This window comes from Malaclemys terrapin, chromosome 1 (genome assembly GCF_027887155.1).
Source record: "Malaclemys terrapin pileata isolate rMalTer1 chromosome 1, rMalTer1.hap1, whole genome shotgun sequence".
Classification (NCBI taxonomy): Eukaryota; Metazoa; Chordata; order Testudines; family Emydidae; genus Malaclemys; species Malaclemys terrapin.
The window spans coordinates 22,017,519-22,040,220 of record NC_071505.1 but is presented as its reverse complement, the minus strand read 5'-3'; the positions used below and the strand labels follow the sequence as shown (position 1 = coordinate 22,040,220).

Genomic DNA, 22,702 nt, shown 5'->3' with positions numbered 1-22,702 from the left:
CCTGCACAACAAAACCCGGTCCCTGGCCCGGACCGGGTTGCAGGGGAGAGCTGCCCTTGTATCAGCACAAAGTGCTCTCGCTCCCGTTTTGCTACGCTGCATGGCAGTAACCGCTCCCAGTTGCAAAAGGGGAGGGCTGCACTTTGTGCTGAGACACTTGCTCAGAATGCAGGGCGGAGCTCCTCTCCAGCTGCTCCGGAGTCCAGCCCGGGACTTTCCTGCAGCCCTCCCAGCCGCTCCGGGGGATGGGGGAAATCCCGGACATTGTGAGTGCTTTACAAATTCCCCCCGGACGCTATTTTTAGCACAAAAAGGAGGACATGTCCGGGTAAATCCGGACGAATGGTAACCCTACACCCCAGGAGCCGAGCCAGGCTGGAGATGCTGGGGCCGGGGCCGGCCGCCGGAGGGAGCCGCTCGGTTGGGGGAGCCAGACTGGGCCGCGCCTCCTCCCCCCATCCCCACAGCTTACCTGCTGCCTGTTTCAGGCTTCCCGTGAATGTTCGCGGGAAGCAGGGGAGGGGGCGGAGTTGGGGCGGGGACTTTGGGGAAGGGGTGGAGTGGCCCCGTGGAGTGTCCTCTTTTTGGACACTCAAAATATGGTAACCCTACAAACTATTGTAGTGGTGACCCATTTCACATAGCAAGCCTCTGAGTGTGACCCCCTTATAAATTAAAAACACTTGTTTTCATATTTAACACCATTATAAATGCTGGAAGCAAAGCGGGGTTTGGGATGGAGGCTGACAGCTCATGACCCCCCCATGTAATAACCTCACGACCCACTGAGGTGTCCCGACCCCCAGTTTGAGAACCCCTGACTTAAGTGACAGAGGGTCCTGTGGCACCTTTGAGACTAACAGAAGTATAGGGAGCATAAGCTTTCGTGGGTAAGAACCTCACTTCTTCAGATGCAAGTGACTTGCATCTGAAGAAGTGAGGTTCTTACCCACGAAAGCTTATGCTCCCTATACTTCTGTTAGTCTCAAAGGTGCCACAGGACCCTCTGTTGCTTTCTACAGATTCAGACTAACACGGCTACCCCTCTGATACTTGACTTAAGTGGTTAAGAGAACATCCTCTGGCTTTCTGTACTAAAGTGTTAGTGAGATTTAAGACTTAAATATTTCCTAAGGATATTTTTAATGTAATTGAAAAAAAAATTACAGAGGTTTTGCTAGTTTTAGGGCACTACAACCCTCTTCCCGCCCCCGCGCCCCTCCCCCCCCACAGCTGCTAAGTGAATCCAGCTAATGAATGCATTTCTCTTCTGATGCGGACTTTAGGGAAGGAACCTGTAATTGAAAAAGAAAAGAGTGGCAGTTTTAAAATTATTATTCATAGTTGTGTGTGTCCTGTTGTAATTAATCAACAAAAGACTGCAGGCAATGTACTATGAGGAAAATATTTTTTTTTTCAATACCTAATGGCTTAGAAGCAGAGTTTAAATAGAGAGCTTGATTATATAAGGATCACTTGATACACTGTCATATCAGTGGATAATTATAGAAAATAATCCCTTACAATCATTTCTCATCAAGCTAAGAAGTATAATAAGACAATTGAAATGACTGCAACCAAATAGCCTCATAGCTGTTTGAAAAATTTCAACCAAAAATTATGGTTTCTTCAAAAATGATTGTTTTCCCCCCCATAGAAAATTTCATTTTCAATTCTAAATTTCAATTTTTCAAATGGGAAATTTAGAAATGAAAGACATTTTTATTTTGTTTAATTTCAAAATGATTTTTTTGTTTTGATTTTCAAAAAGAGACAGATTTTTTAAATTTCTGATTTTTGCTTTTCCTTCTTTATGCCCCATTTTCCTTTTTGCCACCGAATACAATAGAAAGACTAGGTTTTGGTTCCCACTTTTCCTTTTTCTTTTCTCCACTCTGTAATTTTTCAAAACTTACTCAGCCTTGGAAAAGTAACAGACTTGCAAAATTGAAACACTGGAATTCTGACACCGGAACTTTCCCAAAAGTTGGACAAGTTTTGACAAGTTATAATGAAAAAAAATGAGAAAAAATAAAACAAAAACATTAATTTTATTACGTTCAGTGGTGAAAACAGGAAGAGAAGAGTGGGAGAGCGAAAAACTAAAATTTCAAAGTCTGAGAATCCCAAACTTTTTTATAAAGTTTTATTTTGTGATTTTTTGTAAAAAAAAGTTCAGTTTTGAACTCTGCAAAACAGAAACAGTTTCAAAATTTTGAATATTTTTGGTGAAATTGTTTTTCCATTTTTGATTGTATAGCCACTCCCCCGTTTTTCTTCCTTACCCATTGTTTTGTATCTTCACTAAAGGAAACATTCATCCCCATGCAGAGGACAAGCACAAGGGCTGTGTATCACTGTAGTTCCACATTAGTGTCTTTTTTTTCTGTGGGTATGTCTATATCACACACACAAAAAAAAGACCCATGACAGCGAGTCTCAGAGCCCAGATCAACTAACTTGAGCTCGCGGGACTCATGCTCTGGGGATAAAAATATATATAGACGTTTGGGTTCAGGTTGTAGTCCAGGCTCTTGAAATCTGGCAAGGGGTTGGGCCTCAGAGCCTGGGCTCCGGCTTGAATGTCTGTGCTGCTATTTTTAGCCCCATAGTGGGAACCCGTGAGCCTGATTCAGTTGACCCAGGCTCTGAGATGCGCTGCCATGTGTCTTTTTTTTTTTTTTTGCAGTGTAGACAGAACCTGTGATGTGTAAGCCTTGTTCATACCATTAGCACAGAAGTGAATTTTTCTTTCTTTTGTGTGATCTTTCTTACCTACTTTGAGAGTCCCTCAGGGCAAGGACCTAGTCTTCTAATATTTTTTTGTAAAGCACCATGCACATGTATGAAGCAAAAATAATAAGGCAAACATTTCAAAGGTGGGTGCCTAATGCAAGCACTTAAATGACTTGTTTGATTTTCACATGTGCTGAATATCCCAAACTCCTATTAATTTGAATGTGTGTTATGGCTGTTCAACACCAGGCTACTGAGTTAGGTCCCTAAGTAAGGATTTAGAAACCTGTTTTGAATGTTTTCAAGAATAAAAAGGGATGCATTTGAAAAAATTAATGAAATATTCTCCTTTTTTATCTGCTCTAAAACAAAACAAACTCTTTTCCTTTATTTTAAATTATAGCAGTAGTGATCAATACTGGCTAAAAGGCAGGAGCACTGGCTAGTAGATCCTCTGTTCCTAAATGAGATCACTGAAGGCAGGGACTGTGTCTTAATGAATCCTATTCATGTTGACTTGTGTCAATACTACTCAATGAGACTACAGGTGACAGAATTAGGCGTTACCCTATATCTACACAATGTTGAGCACAATAGCCACGTCACTAATAACAAAACTACTTCCTCCAAGTTTTGTGGTGGAAAGTGTCATTCAGAGAAAACAAGATAAAAATACAACAGATGTTGAGCATGAATCATGGGAGCAGATTGGGTCCTGTGGACCATATATTATATGCCTATTTCTCTTTCTAGTATATCCAGCATCAGTAAAATATAAACACTGGAATCAAATATATTTCACAAAATTTGACAGACTTGGGTGTCATATACCACAGAATATCCAATTACATTGGCTAGAATGAAAGAGGATGCTGCTCTAGATGGACAGTCTGGGTGTGATCTGAAATGTAAGTTCCTTTATTCCTGTCTCAAATGAATACGTACTTTAGTTGAAGGTTGTTTAAAAAAATTGGATTAGCCATAAGGATCGTGAAACTCAGTATTCCACTCACAAAACTTTGTGCAAACGTTTTCTTTTGGTTCAGTCTTCATAGGTTTGGGTTTGAACAAAACTTACATCTAAAAGCAAAGCCCTGTTGAAATCAATGAGTATTGCCCAGTCTCAGGTCAAAACTGTGAGAAAGGATTAGAACGTAAGCATATAAGAATGCCATACTGGGTCTGACCAATGGTCTATCCAGCCTAGTATCCTGTCTTCCGACAGTGGCCAATACCAGGTGCATCAGAGGAAATGAACAGTACAGGTAATCAAGTGATCCATCCTGTGTTGCCATTTCCAGCTTCTGGCAAAGAGAGGACACTTCAGAGCATGGTTTTGCATCCCTGCCCATCCTGGCTAGTAGTCAATAATGGACCTATCCTCCATGAACTAATCTAGTTCTCTTTTAAACCCTGTTATAGTCCTGGCCTTCACAATATCCTCTGGCAAAGAGTTCCACAGATTGACTATGCATTGTGTGAAGAAATACTTCCTTTTGTTTATTTTAAACCTGCTGCCTATTAATTTCTTAATTAGTAGTTCTTGTGTTATGAGAAGGAGTAAATAACACTTCCTTATTTACTTTTTCCACACAGTCATGATTTTATAGACCTCTATCATATCCCACACAGTCATTTTTTTTCCAAGCTGAAAAGTCCCAGTTTTATTAATCTCTCCTCATATAGCAGCCGTTCCATACCCCTAATTATTTTTGTTGCTGTTTTCTGAACCTTTTCCAATTCCGGTATATCTTTTTTGAGATGGAGCGACCACATCTGCATGCAGTATTCAAGATATGGGAGTACCATGGATTTATATAGAAGCAATATGATATTTTCTGTCTTATTATCTATCCCTTTGTTAATGATTCCCAACATTCTGTTCACTTTTTTGACTGCCACTGCACATTAAGTCAATGTTTTCAGCGAACTATCCACAATGACTCCAAGATCTCTTTCTTGAGTGGTAACAGCTAATTTAGACCCCATCATTTTGTATAGTTGGGATTATGTTTTACAATGTGCATAACTTTGTATTTATCAACACTGAATTTCATTTGCCATTTTGTTGCCCAGTCACCCAGTTTTGGGAGATCCATTTGTAGTTCTTCACAGTCTGCTGGGACTTAACTACCTTGAGTAGTTTTGTATCATCTGCAAATTTTGCCACTTTTGCCATGATTGAATTTGTGATAGATCTCAAATAAAAGACGAAGAGCAAGTATAGTGTCCATTGGAGATGGCCCAGCAGTGAAGCCCGATTGCTCTGGATAATGGCATTTCACAAGGAAAGGTTGGAGATGGATGAGTAGGACACATATAAAAACTTTTCTGGGAAAAGTGGGATTATTGGCCTGTAGCTACTGCACTCAGCGCATGGACCTTTCCACTTATAAAGTGGGATGGTGATCCCTTTCTTCCACTCCACTGGAACCTTCCCAGTAGTCCAAGCCCAGACAAAAATGCTGCACTTCTGGGCTCTATAGTGAACCTGAGAAATTCAGGTGTCATGCTATTGGGTCTAGCAGCTTTGCAGTTTCTTCATGGCAGTGCTCCTCTTCCAATTTAGGTACATCTATACAGGTTTCGGGGTCAGGAATTGCAACTACTACCAATGCATCCATATCTGGGCATGGAGTTAATTCACAATTGTTAAGGGCGGTCTCATAATATTCTTTCCATCTTTTCAGGACTTCTTGGGTCAAACATGTTTTACCCATCAGCTATATTTATCGACATAAACCCCATGCAAAGTCCAGTTTTTGATCGAAGTAAGTAAGTAGCTTTGAATGTAGGTAATAATTTATTAGATCTTATTCCATCTTCTGTCTCTTTTGCCAAGTTTTGCCCCACTTTTACTCTCAACCAAAAAGTACCTTGTCAATGGTATCATGGCAAATACCTTGTTGCGGTGCCATGGCTCTGTTTAGCCTTAGATTTCTTTTGCAGAATTTGAAATATCTCATCAGATAGCCAAGGGAATCACTTGTAGCATTCCAGTTTTGGAACAGCATCTCTGGCTTCTTGGATGATTGTACTTATGACTGTCCAAGCTGATTCTACGTCATCCAGGAGAGCACCATGTGTGTTAGATTTGTTCTGCATTGTGACGGAGTTAGCAAGTGCTGAGTTTTCACAGATGCATTGGGCTTTAGGTGTCATAAGGCACAGTCTTGCAGTGAAATCAGGAGATAACTGCCATTTTAGCAACAAGTTCTGGGGCTTCTACCCCTCTGTAGGCCCAATATGACCTTACTATACTATGACTCCAGATCAATAGATGTGAATTGTAGGGAATATATGTGTGAATTATAGGGAATTGATTAATCATAGCATTAAATGGGAAGATGTAGGCTCTTATTTGATTTCTGTCCCTGTGATGGGAGCTCTGCATGAGAAGTCTGGGATAATAGACTTTCTTGTGTGGAGGGAGTGGGAATTACTTGCATGTCTATATCTCTAAAGAGGAGCTCTAATGTTTTCATTTTGCATATGGAACATTAATACATAATAGGACTGCAAAGTAGCTGGCCCCTGTGCAAAGGCACAAAGTGTGTGTGGGGAGGAAGGGGCTTCCCTCCTCCTTTACTCCCTGTGCACTCTACCCTGTGCAAGCCACAGTGGAAGTCTTTGATCTGTACTCAGGGATTGGAAAGTACCAGCACCACTAGTGCCACCAGTCACCCTAATGAGGTTGGAGAGAGAAGTAGGGGACGAAGATTAGGTCATGTCTTCCTCTGTGCACCAGCAGCAGAACTAAGAAGCCACATAGGGGAGGAGACACTGCATCCCTTACAGATGCAGTGGTAGGTGTGCTGCTTCTGCACAATGTGGGAACTCTGGGAAGCACAAGTGGGCAGTGTAACTCTGTACTACTTTCACCATGGCTAAGTGACTTTTCAGCCCCCAAACTGAGCCCCCAAATTTGTCCATAAAAGGGAAATATTCATTGCACTTCCCAACAACAGTGGAAAAATAGCTGTTAAACACAAAGGGATTCTCTCTCTTATTAGTGGCGAGGGGATGAGTTACTGGTTTGGATTCTGGTCAATGTTTGTACAAACTGAATAACATTTTGCTCAAAAGTTTAGATCTTGAATCTCATGTGTCAGCCTTCAAAAAAACATTCAATTAAATGTTAAATATTACAATTCAGATGCCTAAAAACACTGTGACACAAACAAAATTCAAGCAGAATAAATGTGTCCACTATAGTAAAACAAAGGCTGAGCTCTTTTGCTATCCCATAGCATCCATTATCTTGACATAAAAGTTCGTATTTGTATGCCTGTTTCAAAGGCACAGATGTCATACTCACTCTACTGGCTGGGTTTTTATAATCAATCCCTAAAGTGGACATCGCCTTCACAATAGCCAGGATGGATTGCAATATGTTACTGTAAATAACAGATCTGAACTCCATGCATTCCTGATTTGAGAAGCCATCTTTATGGATGATCCTGAAAAACAGAAAAACAGATCTCAGACAACTTTCAAGTAAAGGTTCAAGAAGAACTGGATAACAAGTGCTTTTTGAATTCTGTTTGAATACTAAGAAGAACTTAATGTAGCCTGCTCTAGTAGAACCATTTGTAAATCAGGAAATGTGAAGCCAAGTGTGAGTCTCTGTAGTCAGCCAGATCTTCTGGCTGCTGAAGCGGTGGGTAGGTCTGAGAGCACTATCTCAACACATCTCTGCCCACGTACCATCAGGAGCTCATTCACCCGCACATCTACCAATGTGATATATGCCATCATGTGCCAGCAATCCTCCTCTGCCATGTACATTGGCCAAACTGGACAGTTTCTATGCAAAAGAATAAAGGTACACAAATCTGACATCAGGAATTATAACATTAAAAAACCAGTAGAAGAACACTTCAGTTTCCCTGGTCACTCAATAACAGACTTAAAAGTGGCAATTCTTCAACAAAAAAACTTCAGAAACAGACTCCAATGTGAAACTGCAGAACTGGAATTAATTTGCAAATTGGACACCATCAAATTAGGCCTGAATAAAGACTGGGAGTGGATGGGTCATTACAAAAACTAATTTTACCATACTAATTTCTCCCTACTGTTACTCACACCTTCTTGTCAACTGTTTGAAATGGGCCACCCTCAGTACCACTACAAAAGTGATTTTTCCTCCCTTGGTATTCTACTGTTAATTGAATTGTCTCGTTAGACTGACCCCCACTTGGTAAGGCAACTCCCATCTTTACCTGCTTCTGTATTTTCCACTCCATGCATCTGATGAAGTGGGTTCTAGCCCACAAAAGCTTATGCCCAAATAAATTTGTTAGTCTCTAAGGTGCCACAAGGACTCCTTGTTGTTTTTGCTAATATAGTAGTGCACTAGCAGGGAACAGTCCTTGGGCTAAAGGGAGCAAAAGGACAGGGATGGCAGCTCTCCTATTCCACAGCCAGATGGACAGTGAGGGTGAATGGAAGATCTAACACTGAGGGATAGATTGAAACTTCATGATCTGTCCAAGTTAGGGGTGGTGCCTAATTGCACTGCTCCAGGAGCAGCCGAGAGAACAAATTGTTACTCACGCCAGGTCTACACAACAGGCCTATACTGGTATAACTACGTCGCTCAGAGGTCTGAAAAATCCATGCCCCTGAGAGACATAGTTATACCGACCTAACCCTGCCGTGTAGATGGTGCTATGTTGATGGGAGAGCTTCTCCTGTTGACATAGCTACCGTCTCTTAGGGAGGTGGATTAACTACACCAACAGGAGAATCTCTCCCCTCGGCATAGTTGTGTCTTCACTTAAGTGCTACAGCGGTGCAGCTGCGCCGGTGCAGATGTGTCATTGTAGCATGGTACATGAAGACAAACCTTCTGACACAATTCTTCACTGGCTCTGGAGGGGAATAAGTTACTTCCCCCCATTTTGGGGTGCAGCTTACTCCCTGCTGTGCATCCAGCCAGGTCTTTGGCTGGAAATACTGGGCAGAGAGCCAAGGCTACTCCCACTTCCTGCACCCTTCCTGCCCACTTACTCAAGGTGAAGATAGGGTACCACGTGAGCTACTCCTGCTGTTGCCCTGTATCCAGAGTTACAATCCGAGCAGGGCTAAGTAGGACTTCCTGCCCAGCAGAATAAGGGCCATGACAACGTAGCTCTGAATGAACAGAAGTGTACAGAGAGACTTTTCTTGCAAGGGACAAGCCTACACTGGGGCCTTGTTTACACTACACAGTTTTGTTGACAAAACAGTGGAGGTGTACACACTGCAATGCTCCTTCTGCCGACAAAACTCTCCTGATTTTCCGACAAAATAAAACCACCTTGATGAGAAGCAAAGAGCTTTTTGTGGCAAAGTTATATCCATAAAGTGTCAGTGTAGACATTTGGTTATGTTGCTGTAAATCAGGGATCGGCAACCTTTCAGAAGCGGTGTGCCGAGTCTTCATTTATTCTCTCTAATTTAAGGTTTCGCGTGCCAGTAATACATTTTAACGTTTTTAGAAGGTCTCTTTCTATAAGTCTATAATATATAACTAAACTATGTTGTATGTAAAGTAAATAAGGTTTTTAAAATGTTTAAGACGCTTCATTTAAAATTAAATTAAAATGCAGAGTCCCCCGGACCGATGGTCAGGACCCGGGCAGTGTGAGTGCCACTGAAAATCAGCTCACGTGCTGCCTTTGGCACACGTGCCATAGGTTGCCTATTGTGGTGTTTAGATGCTGCATGTGATTATTAGAACTGGGAGCACTGGCTGTTGGGAGTCTGAAAGGACAGGAAACAGGAAGGAGTGGGGAGGAGTTGAGGAGGCTGGGAGAGTTACAGGGTGTGCAGCTACAGCTTGGAAAAGAGACTTCCACTGTAAATAAAGTTCTGTTGAAGTCTGTTAATACCTTGCGTGGTGGATACAACGTTTTGGCGACGAGGATGGATCTTCTGCCTCTGAATCCACCTGCACCCTTTCTGCAAAGCCCAGGTGAGCCTCCAATTGCTTTTACTGCCTGGATCCGTATGTTTGAGACTTATCTGCTTGCAATTAGTGCTACAGAGATTTCTGAAGTAAGAAAGCGTGCTCTGCTAATCCACTGCCTTGGAGCAGAAGGGCAGCGTATATTTTACACTTTTCCACTTGCAGATGATAAATATGAGACTGCACTCACTGCATTAAAGAACTTTTTTGTGCCAAAAGTGAATGTAGTAGCTAATTGCTACAGATTTCGCCAGCGTGAGCAGAAACCAGGGGAGACTATAATGCAGTATATTGCCTCCCTGAGGAGTCTGATTGCAACTTGTGACTTTGGAAATGTGGCAGATGAGATGATTAGAGACCAGCTCATTGAGAAAACAACAATGCTTCGTGTAAGAGAATGCTAACTTCTAGAACCACAACTTACACTAGAAAAAGCAATAACCATTGCTACTCAGATTGAGTTAGCTACAGTTGAAGCCAAAATAATGAGCAAGGGTACAGAAGGCCCAGTCCAGACTGTGACTCCTTTGCAGAAAAGTTCACTATCACTGCAGACGAACAATTGCAAAAGGAAAACTAATGAAAAGCCACTGAATCAGTGAATGCAAAATACAGTAAAAGCATGCTTTCGCTGTGGATACCCATAACATCTTGCAAGCTACTCAGGATGTCCAGCAAAAGTAGCTCAGTGCAATCATTGCAAAAAGATTGGGCATTTTGCTAAAGTATGTCGCAGTAGCCAGTTCAATCAACGGGTGCATGCAGTTACAATACCAGATGTTACTGTGCTGAGTGTAGACAAAATCACTACTGCACATATTCCAGAACAGATAAAGTGCACTGTAAATGTTTCTGCCATACCCTCAGGCAAATCACACTCTATTCAGCTAATGTTGGACACTGGCTCAGCAGTATCTATACTACCTGATTCCATCTATTTGCATTACTTTAAAGATGTGCCTCTTACTGAACCCAAACTTCATTTGGTATGCTATTTGAAAAACCATATTCCAGTACATGGCTGCCTGCCAGCAATAGTTACTTTTGGTGATTGCTGTGTAACTGCGGAATTCTACATTGTTCACAAAGGCACTCCTATCCTTGGCAGAGATTTATTAGCTGCTTTAAATCTCAGGGTAGTTAATGGACGAATTGATCTTCCTCAGCAAAGCACTCTTGCGGTACACACACCAGTTTCAGCTGGGACCCAACTCCAGGTTGAAGAGAAACTCGGCTATGCTTATGGGTTTCTGCATAATGTTAAAATGCGGAATAATGTGTTGCCTGTAAGACAGAAATTACGGTGCTTACCATTTTCAGTCAGGGAAGCTGTTTCAGAGGAACTTAGAAAACTTGTTCAAAAGAACATTATTGAAGAGATTAACTCCTCGGAATGGGTTTCACCTATAGTAGTGACGCAGAAGAAGGGTGGAGACATTTGCCTTTGTGTGGACTTAAGGGAGCCAAATAAAGCTATTGTGGTTGATAGCCATCCTCTTTCTCACATAGAGGAAGTATTTGCAGAACTCCGAGGAGCAAAGATGTTTTCTACTCTTGATTGGCAGAGCGCATACCACCAGGTTATGTTGCATGAAGATAGCAGAGACCTCACAGTATTTATTACACATGAGGGACTATTTCATTTTAAACGTGTTCCACTACGGTCTCGCATCAGCCCCAAGTGCCTTTCAAAAATGATGTCATTGATTCTGAAGAATCAACATGGAGTTCAGTGCTATTTGGATGATATTATTGTGTTTGGAAATACTACTGAGGAGCATGACAATAACCTGCAGTCTGTACTAAACTGCATCAGCAAAGCAGGTCTCAAGCTCAATAGGTCCAAATGCAAATTTAGACAAACTGAACTCTCCTTTCTGGGGCATACAATTTCACAGGCTGGACTAAAACCTGATCCAGATCATATCCTGGCAATTTCAAATGCTCCCTCCTCCAACAGATTTGCAAACCTTACGTTCCTTCTTGGGTCTTACCTCCTGGTATGCAAAATTCATTCCCAATTATGCTTCTGTCATTGAACCGTTACGAGAATTACTACGGAGAAGTTCAACCTTAGTGTGGATAATGGATGCACAAGTTAGTTTCGAAAGGGTGAAAGACTTGATTGTACATAGTCCAGTACTTGCATTATTCAGTCCCGCATTGCCCACAATTGTAACTACTGATGCTTCTGATTATGGACTTGGGGCTGTCCTCACACAACTTCATGAGGACAACACAGAGAGGACTGTTGCATTTGCTTCAAGGACACTGAATAATGCTGAGAGAAAATATTCTACAGTTGAAAAAGAAGCACTTGCTTGTGTCTGGGCTACTGAAAAATGGAGAACTTACCTGTGGGGCCGCACGTTCAAGTTGCACACGGACCACAGCCCTTTGACAATGTTGCTCACCACAAAAGGACTGGGAAGAGCAGGATATCATATTGCTAGATGGTCTGCAAGACTACTTTCTTTCAATTATGAACTGGAATATAAGTCTGGAAACAAAAATGTTGTAGATGATTGCCTTTCTCGCCTGCCTTTGCCTTCACCAGATGGTCCACCAGAGGATGAGGATGTAGTAGTTGCGCTTATTACAAGCACTCTTACTGCAGTTACAAGAGAACAATTTCAAGCTGCTTGTTCAGCATGTTCAATTCAACAAAAATTATGGGAATTTCTGACAAAGAGATGGCCCATTAACCCTAAGAACCTTGACCCAGTTTTGCTGCCTTATTTTAGAGTTCGGGATGAACTTTCTTTGCTCGATGGCTGTGTGCTATGAGGTACACACCGGCTACTTGTGCCAGAAGAATTACAGTCAAAACTCATACACCTGGCACATGATACTCATCAAGGAATTGTCAGAAGCAAACAACGACTACGGGATCTGTATTGGTGGCCAGGGATGGACTCTCAAACTGAAGCACTCATAAAATCCTGTGTCACTTGCCAAATGCATGATAAGACAGCAGTGACATGTACCCCTCCATTACAGCTTGTTCCTCTTCCTGAATCTGCATGGGAAAAAGAGGCGATTGACATTGTAGGACCCTTTGATACTGCTCCAATTGACTGTCACTGTGCCATCACTTTAATAGACTATTTCAGCAAATGGCCTGAGGTAGCGTTTACATCGCAAATTTCTTCTGCTACAGTAATTAAGTTCCTCTCTTCAGTTTTTAGCCGGGAAGGTAACCCCAAAGAACTGGTTTCAGATAATGGTAGTCAATTTACTTCCCTGGAGTTTGAAACTTTTCTAGCAGAGAGGAACATTTTACACAGGAGGTCATCCCTATATTACCCTCAAGCCAATGGGGAAATCAAACGGTTTAACAGAAGTTTGAAAGAGAGTTTGCAAACAGCTAAACTGGAAGGGCAATTGTGGATCCCCTTCACTACAGATTTCTTGCAAGCATACCGGGCTACACGACATGCCACAACGCAAAGATCACCCGCAGAGTTACTTCATGGGAAACAGATGACTACTAAACTGAACATTGCTGGATTGTTAAAGGCACGACCTGATGCCCCAAACAAGGATGATGTGAGAAAGACAGTTGAACAGAACCAAGCAAAGTCTAAGGCTTTCACAGACAAATGGTGGGGTGCTAAGGAACCAAAGTTTGAGTGTAGTTCCTTTGTTAGAATACGAAAACCTGGAATCTTACGCAAAGGGGACCATAAAGTCACAGCTCCTCTTAAAATCATAGAGAAGAAGGGACCTTACACCTATCGACTTTCTGATGGGCGGGTATGGAATGCTTTTCTTATCTTGCACCTGCCTATGCACCAAGAGGAGATTATGCCAACACCCAGTGTGCATTGGATGACTTCACTGTAGAACCAACACAACAAGACATTGCACTGGAACCGGGGCTTGAGAGATGGCCTGTTAGACTCAGATGACCACCTGCCTGGACTAAAGACTACGTTTTGTAGTATCTACAGTGTTTTCAGTGTAATATTCCTGCAAACAGTATAGCGTCTTGTTTCATATTTGTTCCTGTGGTTAGAACAACAATGTTTATTTTAATTTGGAAAGTTTCTTAAGAGAGGAGGGAATGTGGTGTTTAGATGCTGCATGTGATTATTAGAACTGGGAGCACTGGCTGTTGGGAGTCTGAAAGGACAGGAAACAGGAAGGAGGGGGGAGGAGTTGAGGAGGCTGGGAGAGTTACAGGGTGTGCAGCTACAGCTTGGAAAAGAGACTTCCACTGTAAATAAAGTTCTGTTAAAGTTTGTTAATACCTTGCGTGGTGGATACAACACCTATCCCTGCTCTAAATGGTCTCCAGGAGGTGTCCCACAATGCTCTTCATGACCGCTGTGGTCAGCAGTTAGTACTCTGCTGCCCTTCACCCAGGTACACAGGAATCCACCCCTCCTCCTTTAAAGACCTGGGAATTTTTGAAATGCCACTTCCTGTTTGCTCTGCGTGTACAGCTCACATCACATCTTTCCAATTGACAGTGGTGGCTCCACGCAGCAAATGCTCTCCCGCTTGGAGCACACCTGAGTTGTTGGATCTGCTGGTACTGTGGGGAGAGGAGGCTGTGCAGTACCAGCTGCGCTCCAGCTGTAGGGACTTTTATACCTATGGTTAGATTTCTCATGGCATACTTGAGAATGGGACACATAGTAGTGCCATGCAAAGATAAAGGAGCTGAGTTAGGTTGCTCTGGTGCTGCACCAAAAACTTGATGCTTCTATAAAGAGCTGGTCGCCATCCTCTGCAGTGACATCACCTTCACCACCAAAAGCTCCATGGATATTTCGGCGGGGTTGGAGACTGCGGACAGCGGACTCAACCCCAAGGATGAAGTTGTATATGAGGAGGTCGAGTTGAGAGTAGATTAGAATGGAATGTCTATGAATCCTATCATATCTCTGACCCAAATCACACAAGAAAAGGCAAAGATACAACTTTGCATACAGTGAGGAACCAAAAACCCCTCTCTAAAACAGTTCCAAAATAGCTTAAAGCTTACCTTCCAATTTGGAAGTGCCTAGTGGTTTGAGTGACATTCTCAAAATGAATATATATTGGATCTATTTCAAAGCCCTTCGAAGACTGTGGAAGGCTTCAGAGACTCCCATTGATTTCAGTGGGTTTTGGCCCCAGAATGGGAAACACCTCTACAACCTCTAGAAATGTTCAAAATGAAAGACAAAATGAATGCCAGTTGAATGTAACATATGAGCCATGTACAGGATACATGGTGGTATGGAGTCGCATGGAGTACTTATTGGGGTGAGCTTGGAATGTCCATGTTGGTCATGAGTGGCAAACCAGGTCATGAGAAAGTCATCCAAATGAGTATCAAAAAACCTTCACATTGTACCATTCCATCAAACTTTCTGTATATGCTATTTGTTACAGAGAAAAAACTATTTCCGATATGTTTTCAAGATATTTTGGAACTTATGAAGAGACCTTTATAGCCCTCCATCTATAAAAACCAGGCACTTTATTACATACAATGGCATGAAATATAAGGAAACTATAAACTACAGTACATTCAAAATCTAAGGTTGGCTGTTTTACTCTGCATGCCCCTTAGCAATGTGTGCAGTAAGGCCTGTGTGGAAGTTGTGAGATTAAAAGAACACATTTTTACTGTCTGTTTTGAAGGGTGGGGGGTTGTGAACATCTGAAGGGAAGACAGGCAAATGCACTTATAATTCTCAAACAGTCATTTTAAATGTTGTTATTATCTTTAAAAGCATTTGAACAACAAAGAAAGGAAGAAAATAGAGGGCCTCAAAATAGCACTAGCTACTGTAATTACAAAAAGAAAAATACTTATTTTCTCTTGAGGCTTTTATATTTATATTCACGTCCTTTGGCAGCATCCATGCTACCCACCTCGAGGAATAGTTAGTCAGTAGCAGTCCCCTATTCTTTTTATGTATGACTTTAACAAGCAAGGAAACATTTTCAAATGCACTCTCAAAGCATAGCCTTCTTTAGAGAAAATTTAAAACCAGTAATATCACCTTGTAAATTCTCAGAAGGATAAGAACAATTTTAATAGCTGAAGAATTATCTTCCTCAATCCTAACTGAAAATTAGCTTTTTCTCTGTTAAGACACTGTAAGTCTCCTTTATGTCTCAGAGGATGTTATCCAAAGCATACAGAAGTCAATGGAATAATTCAGACTTCAGTGGGGTTTGGATCAGGGTTACAGATATCTCTGTCATGATGAATAATAGAAAGTATAGTATTGTAATGTATTCATTAAAAATCATATTAGTAGTATTAGGATGCCCTCATTAGGGCTAGTCAAAAATTTTCTGTCAAAACTGTTTTCTGACAGGAAAGTTTTCAACAAAACAATTTTTTTTAGAAATAGTGTCTGCTTCCATGGAAAATTTTGACATTTTTTTGAAAAAACGAACACCTGATAATCAAACCGTTGAATATTGAAATATTTCAGGTTTTGGCCAACATATTTTGGTTTTGATATTTCACCAAAAAGTCAAACTTTTCCATGGAATTTGTTAACAAAAATGAAAACAATTTTTGTAATAATTTTCTATGAAAAAACAACAACATTTTCCTCCAGCTCTAAATCTTATAGACATGGAGCTTTAAAAATGGCATAGAGCTTTTCAGGTTTACCTCTGTCTAATGCCATCAAGTAAATTAGCCATCAGATTTCTCACAGTTCCCAATTCAGCAGAACAAGCTTAAGTTTAGCCCTATTCAGTAAAACACTTCAGCACAACTCCAGTGGGAGTTACGTACATTTTAAAACACTTTGCAGAGTATGGATGTGCTGCTCAATCAGACTTACAATGAAGGAAATAAAAAATACATGATCTTACGTGAAACAGAAAAGTTGGCAAAAACATTTGGTGAAAGCTATGGTGATGTTATTAAAATTGTCCTGCTGCAAAACCAAAGGGAAAAAAAGTAAAAAAATGCCATTATGGCATTTATCCCTGTGCCCAACATTGTCCAAATTACTCTTTAAATGGGTCAATAAGGATGTCAAATAACCAGAAAAATGTAAATAAGAGATAAAGTGTCCCCTCTATTAAAAATGCTCTCCTTAAAAATGTTTACATTGGAACAGATTGATACCAGTAATGTGGCAGCATGCTCAAATAATTACAATGGTTATGGCTCTGGAATGTCTTTATTTGTCAGATGACTATAAAAAGCAATTTTAGGCAATAATTCACAAATTTACCTGGAAAAATAAGCCCCGATTAAACAATATGATTTTACGAGCTTGTAAATGTAAAGGAGAATATGGGCTGCACATTTACATAGGACTTATGTTGCCACTTGCTTGGCACAGTTGAGTTTCCTCTTTAAACTACTACTTTAGCTACCTTTGGAAAAATTGGCCTGCTTAGATACATGTAAAGGAATGTGAACAGCCTAGCTATAAAGCTATAAAATATAAAAAATAGTCCACCAATAAGTGCCTAGTCCAAACTCCCTTTGAAATCAATGGAAATACTGTCATTGACTTCAATGGAAGCAGGCCCAGGCCCTTGTTGAGTGAACAGTTACTGCACTAGGTTTATCTGAAGTAATGGCACAATCAAAATCCCCAATGAGTGTCTGTGAAGGGATATTGCCCTTTGGATGATCCCACCTGCACTTCCCAGCATGTCCAGCTGGGACCATGGATGCCTGCAAGTGGGGTAGGGCCATCATCCCAACTTCTTCCCTTGCCCTTTGGAGAGGTTTGCATCCTTGGGTGCACAAAGACATCACTCCCTGCACTTCTCCCTAGACTTGGTGCAAAGTGTGCAATGGGATCTGCTTGCACCTCCCACGCTGCACAGGGCACAAGGGTCAGACACAATCTTTGCCTTCACTAGGGAGTCGGCTATAGACAGGAATTAGAGTAATTCCGTGAAGATCAACAGTGATCGACACTCTGAGAAGCAAAGCATAGATATATGAGTTCAGTTATACTCAATCTAATACTCATGGCTAAGGCTGCGTTTTAGTCATGGGTATATTTAGTAAAAGTCGTGGACAGGTCACGGGCAGTAAACAAAAATTCACAGCCTGTGACCTGTCCATGACTTGTACTATATGCTCCTAATTAAAACTTGGCCTGGGGGGGCACCATGGATGCTGGGGGGAGGCCCCGGGAGGGAGGCACCGCAGTTGCTGGGCAGGGCAACCTGAGACCGCCGCTGGTGCTGTGTGTGTGAGAGGGTGGGCAGTGACATGTGGCCCAGGACCTCCACTGTTGCTGGGGGGAGAGGGGTTGGCAGGACTGGCAGGCTCCCTACCTGGCTCCGCGCAGCTCCCTGGAAGCGGCCGGCATGTCCTTGCAGTTCCTAGGGGGAGGGAAAGCCAGGGAGGCTTCGCACACTGCCCCTGCCACTAGCTCTGGCTCCGCAGCGCCCATTGGCTGGGAAACACAGCCAATGGGAGCTGCGGAGGCAGTGCCTGCAGGCAGGGGCAGCGTGCAGAGCCCCCTGGCCTCTCCGTCTAGGAACTGCAGGGACATGCTGGCAGCTTCCAGGGAGCTTCCACCCTCCTCCCCCCGAGGTAAGCACTGCTCCGCACACCAACCCCCAGCCCTGAGCCCCCTCCCACACCCAAACTACTGTTGCTGCTGGGGTTGGGGGGACGTGGCAGCCCGGGACTGCCCCAGCAGCGGCCGCTGCAGAAATCACAGAGGTTATGGAAAGTCAGAATCCGTGACTTCCATGACCTCCATGACAGACACGCAGCCTTACTCATGACTTGATGCAATTCCTGTGGAAGCTAATGGAAAGACTGCTTGAATTCAGTAGTAGTTGGAGCAGTGCAAGATTTTCCAAATATATTTGATTAGAAAATCAAATATGTATCTCCAATCGTTTTGTATTTCGAATTGGAAGTTGATTTTAATTTCTTTTTGTTTTTGCATTTTATTTGAAAATAAAATTACTGATAGCTAAGACATTTGCTATACATACTGCAAATATTCAAATTTTATAACTGAAATTAATATTCATATACCTACTTCATTTGTTTCACAATAGTGCTCTTTCCTGATTCTCCAGCACCTGTAGAAAAGGAATATTCAAAAATGTTACTGATACACGAATAACTCTAATAGGCATTAAAATAATCTTGCAAATTCCATAATTTCCATGGACAAAAACTGGGAAGGGGAGAGACACATACTGTCTTCAGAGGCATCATTTTATCTCGTAGAATCCTCTTTCATTTTAAATCAAGGCGTATTTTGCACTGAAATCCTAATAGAAATATCATTTGTAAAAGCTAAAAGAACACTGACGTAATAAAAAAGAATATAGATTTTGGAAACAAAAAGAAAAGAAAATGGGCCAAACTTATGTTCTGTCAGCATCCACTGGGCACTTGAAGCATATGAGAGCTCAGCTTAGTGAACAAAAGACCTTTGATCCTGCATTACTTTGCATGGTGGTGACGGGAGTGTGGAAAGGTTACATTTATCTATATTTAGAAGCATCACGGGTGCAAACCCCTTGTTGCAGATATAACTCCACTCTCTATGCACCGTAACCTTGGACATGTAGAAGGGAGAGTGAGTGTGTGTGTAAAGTAGGACCCCAACCAAGCTTGCTCAGTTTAGGAAGAACTCTGTATCTGCAGAGCCTCATTGACTTCACTGAGGTGGTGCCTGGGTCTGCCTGCATAAAGTCAGTTGTAGAACTGAGATCAAGATTTGGGAGTGGGTGGCCTTATTTACTTGAACCTGGCCCTCCTACTCAGGTGCAAAATGGCTAACAATCACAAAATGATCTCCCCCTGCTGCAAAGCAAGTGTAGCTGCACTTACTCACCTGAGATGTTGTCAGAGCACAGATTGGGGAGTAACAATGTTAGCAGCTCAGGGGAGTAACTTACTTCCCACATCTAGGTCTTAGGCCCTAATGTTTCAATAGTACAAATGGGGGCATAATTTGGGGGCTAAACACCAGGAATTCAAGGAACAAATTAGAGGATTGGGCCAAAAAAAACCTGATGAGGTTTAACAAGGACAAGTGCAGAGTCCTGCACTTAGGACGGAAGAATCTTATGTACTGCTACAGACTAGGGACCGAATGGCTAGGTAGCAGTTCTGCAGAAAAGGACCTAGGGGTCACAGTGGACGAGAAGCTGGATATGAGTCAACAGTGTGCTCTTGTTGCCAAGAAGGCTAACAGCATTTTGGGCTGTATAAGTAGGGGCATTGCCAGCAGATCGAGGGACGTGATCGTTTCCCTTTATTCGACATTGGTGAGGCCTCATCTGGAGTACTGTGTCCAGTTTTGGGCCCCACACTACAAGAAGGATGTGGAAAAATTGGAAAGAGTCCAGCGGAGGGCAACAAAAATGATTAGGGGTCTGGAGCACATGACTTCTGAGGAGAGGCTGAGGGAACTGGGATTGTTTAGTCTCCAGAAGAGAAGAATGAGGGGGGGGGATTTGATAGCTGCTTTCAGCTACCTGAAGGGGGGTTCCAAATAGGATGGAGCTCGGCTGTTCTCAGTGGTGGCAGATAACAGAATAAGGAGCAATGGTCTCAAGTTGCAGTGGGGGAGGTCTAGGTTGGATATTAGGAAACACTATTTCACTAGGAGTGTGGTGAAGCACTGGAATGCATTACCTAGGGAGGTGGTGGAATCTCCTACCTTGGAGGTTTTTAAGGCCCGGCTTGACAAAGCCCTGGCTGAGATGATTTAGTTGGGAATTGGTCCTGCTTTGAGCAGGGGGTTGGACTAGATGACCTCCTGAGGTCCCTTCCAACCCTGATATTCTATGATTCTATGAACATGATTTTCCAGTGCTCTTTGTCAGTTACAGCACGAGTGCAAAATACTTTTGATTTACCCTCCTTTGGCGTAGGTGTAAATGGCTACACCCAGTGGAGAATCAGGCCATTGCTATTCCAATTGACTGTTTATTGGCTGAAGGGAATGAGTTTTAAATGTCAGCAAACGAGTCACAACAACCAGCAAAACATATGCAAAACATTCTTCTGAAACCGATGATATGAGTGGCAGAAAGCACTAGTGAAAAATACCACGATTATGCTAAGTTGGCTGATGCGGCCATCTGCCACTCTTTGTGATTAATTACGATCATGTCAACAATTGGTTTTGCATCTGGAACTTGCAAATTTGGTATAGGTCATCAGTCAGTATCTTCTCAATACCCATTTAAGGAACTGAGCAAACCACAGCCCACCCGGCCAATTGTGCAATGCTTACCACAGTTTCACTATGTGACAGAGAGGTCTATACAGTGTTGTTGTAGCAGTGTTGGCAGGATATTAGAGAGACAAGGGGAGTGAGGTAATATCTTTTACTGGACCAACTTTTGTTGCTGAGGGAGACAAGCTTTCAAGCTATACCGAGCTCCTCTTCTTATGACATTCATGCAAGCCTGGGGCATTGAACAATGTTAGTGAAAATAATACATAAACGAGTCCCTGTTCAGTGACTGAAAGACAATGTTAAATTATAGAAGGAGCTGGGATTTAAATCCAGTGCGTGCAGCTCTTCTCCTTTGCTTATACTCTTAATTAATCTCTCAGGAATACTTTAATCATAGGCTACATAGAACTTTTAGGCTCAGTCTTGAGTATGGGATCACACTTAGCTATACTGCCTCAGGAGAAGCTCTTGCTCCCAAGGGAGTGTAATAGTAAGAATTTAATGCAGCCTTGAATCTTTCCTTTCTTCTTTCCTCATGTTCAGCCTGCTCCTCCCGCCAGAGCATTCAAGGGGCCAGGGGCAGAGAGCCATGACTATATCTCCATTCCACCCCTCCTTCACAGGGAACAGCAGCAACTGAGCTGAGGACCCAGAGTCACCATAGCTCTTAAATGGTTGCATACGGGCTTGGGGGCCTTGGCTCCCTCCTGTTCTGCTCTGAGGATTAGGGCTAGTGACAATCCTACTTTATATGTATCACTTATGTCTGGGATAGAGTCAGAAGAAGAAGCAAGGAGTTCCCAAACCTCTACTCATAACACTGAACAACCGGAGTTATGTACAGTGGGAGCTATTACAAAGTGAATCTGATAATGCTTATTTATTAAGTATTATCTAGTGCTTTTCATCCATAGATCTCAACGTGCTTTACAAAGCGGATCAGTATCTTAATCCCCATTTTACAGATGGGGAAGCTGAGGCACTGAGAGGTGACGAAATGTACCCAGCAGGCCTGCTGAAGAGCTGGGAATGGACCCCAGGTCCCTTCAGTGCCTGTCCAGTGCTCTAGCCAGTAGACAACACTGCACCCTTCCAACTATTTCAGTTATCTCCTACTTGGAGTAACAGATGAAGACTGAGGTATATTCTGTTAATTTTTTCCATGCAGGAAGGTCAGTCACATTCAGTTTCATTCACTGTTATTTTAGATTAAAGGGGAAAAAAAAACTATAAAACGAGAATGCAAAAATGAAGCCCGTGTGTGAGCGAGAGCAGTGTGCATCTCCTTTGCAACATGCTGCTTCACTTATGCTCATAAAACACCAGCTACCTCTGCAGACTCCAGGCCCCAGGAAAGGTAAAGATGCAATACAACATGATAATAGTTGCATAACTACCTAGGCGTCAGTCTCTCTATGGGTAAATGATGTTTTTATGGCAACTTCTGTATAACTATTCAGGAACAATAGAAAGAACTCTTTCCCAGCAGACTATTTGTTAGTTTGTGAATGTGGAATGTGAAATACAATGATGGAAGTGTTTCTAGAAAGCCTGTTCTTGTGATGTTTAGAGCCAAGACTCAAGATGTTTGAGTTAGAGGGATAAAGTCTGCACATATGTCCTAATTCTTGGGTGCTTCTTTGAACTAAACCTATGAATCTTTTAAACCTATAACAAGCCATTTCTAACTATCTGAAATACACTCTTCATTTATGCTCAGACAAGTATAAATGGCTAAACATAAAACTTGTTTCTTAAAGACGTAGGATAGAGAATTGCTGTAAGTGTTAAGTCCACTAATCTTCACAGAGTTAGTTCCACCAGGGATGAATGTGGCCCGGTGGTCATTTTAAAGAGT

General features: G+C 42.2%; 1 protein-coding gene across 1 annotated transcript in view; it reads right to left on the bottom strand.

The window, feature by feature from the left end:
• GNAT3 (G protein subunit alpha transducin 3) overlaps positions 1 to 18,704 on the bottom strand; it is a 29,018-nt gene extending 10,314 nt beyond the window's left edge. Inside the window, exons 1-2 of the mRNA XM_054016144.1 lie at positions 18,682 to 18,704; positions 7,055 to 7,196 (exon numbers count right to left, since the gene is read on the bottom strand). Coding sequence (XP_053872119.1) covers positions 7,055 to 7,196; positions 18,682 to 18,686 — 147 coding nt within the window. The 5' untranslated portion in view covers positions 18,687 to 18,704. The remainder of the gene's footprint in view (positions 1 to 7,054; positions 7,197 to 18,681) is intronic.
• Positions 18,705 to 22,702: the final 3,998 nt, after the last annotated feature.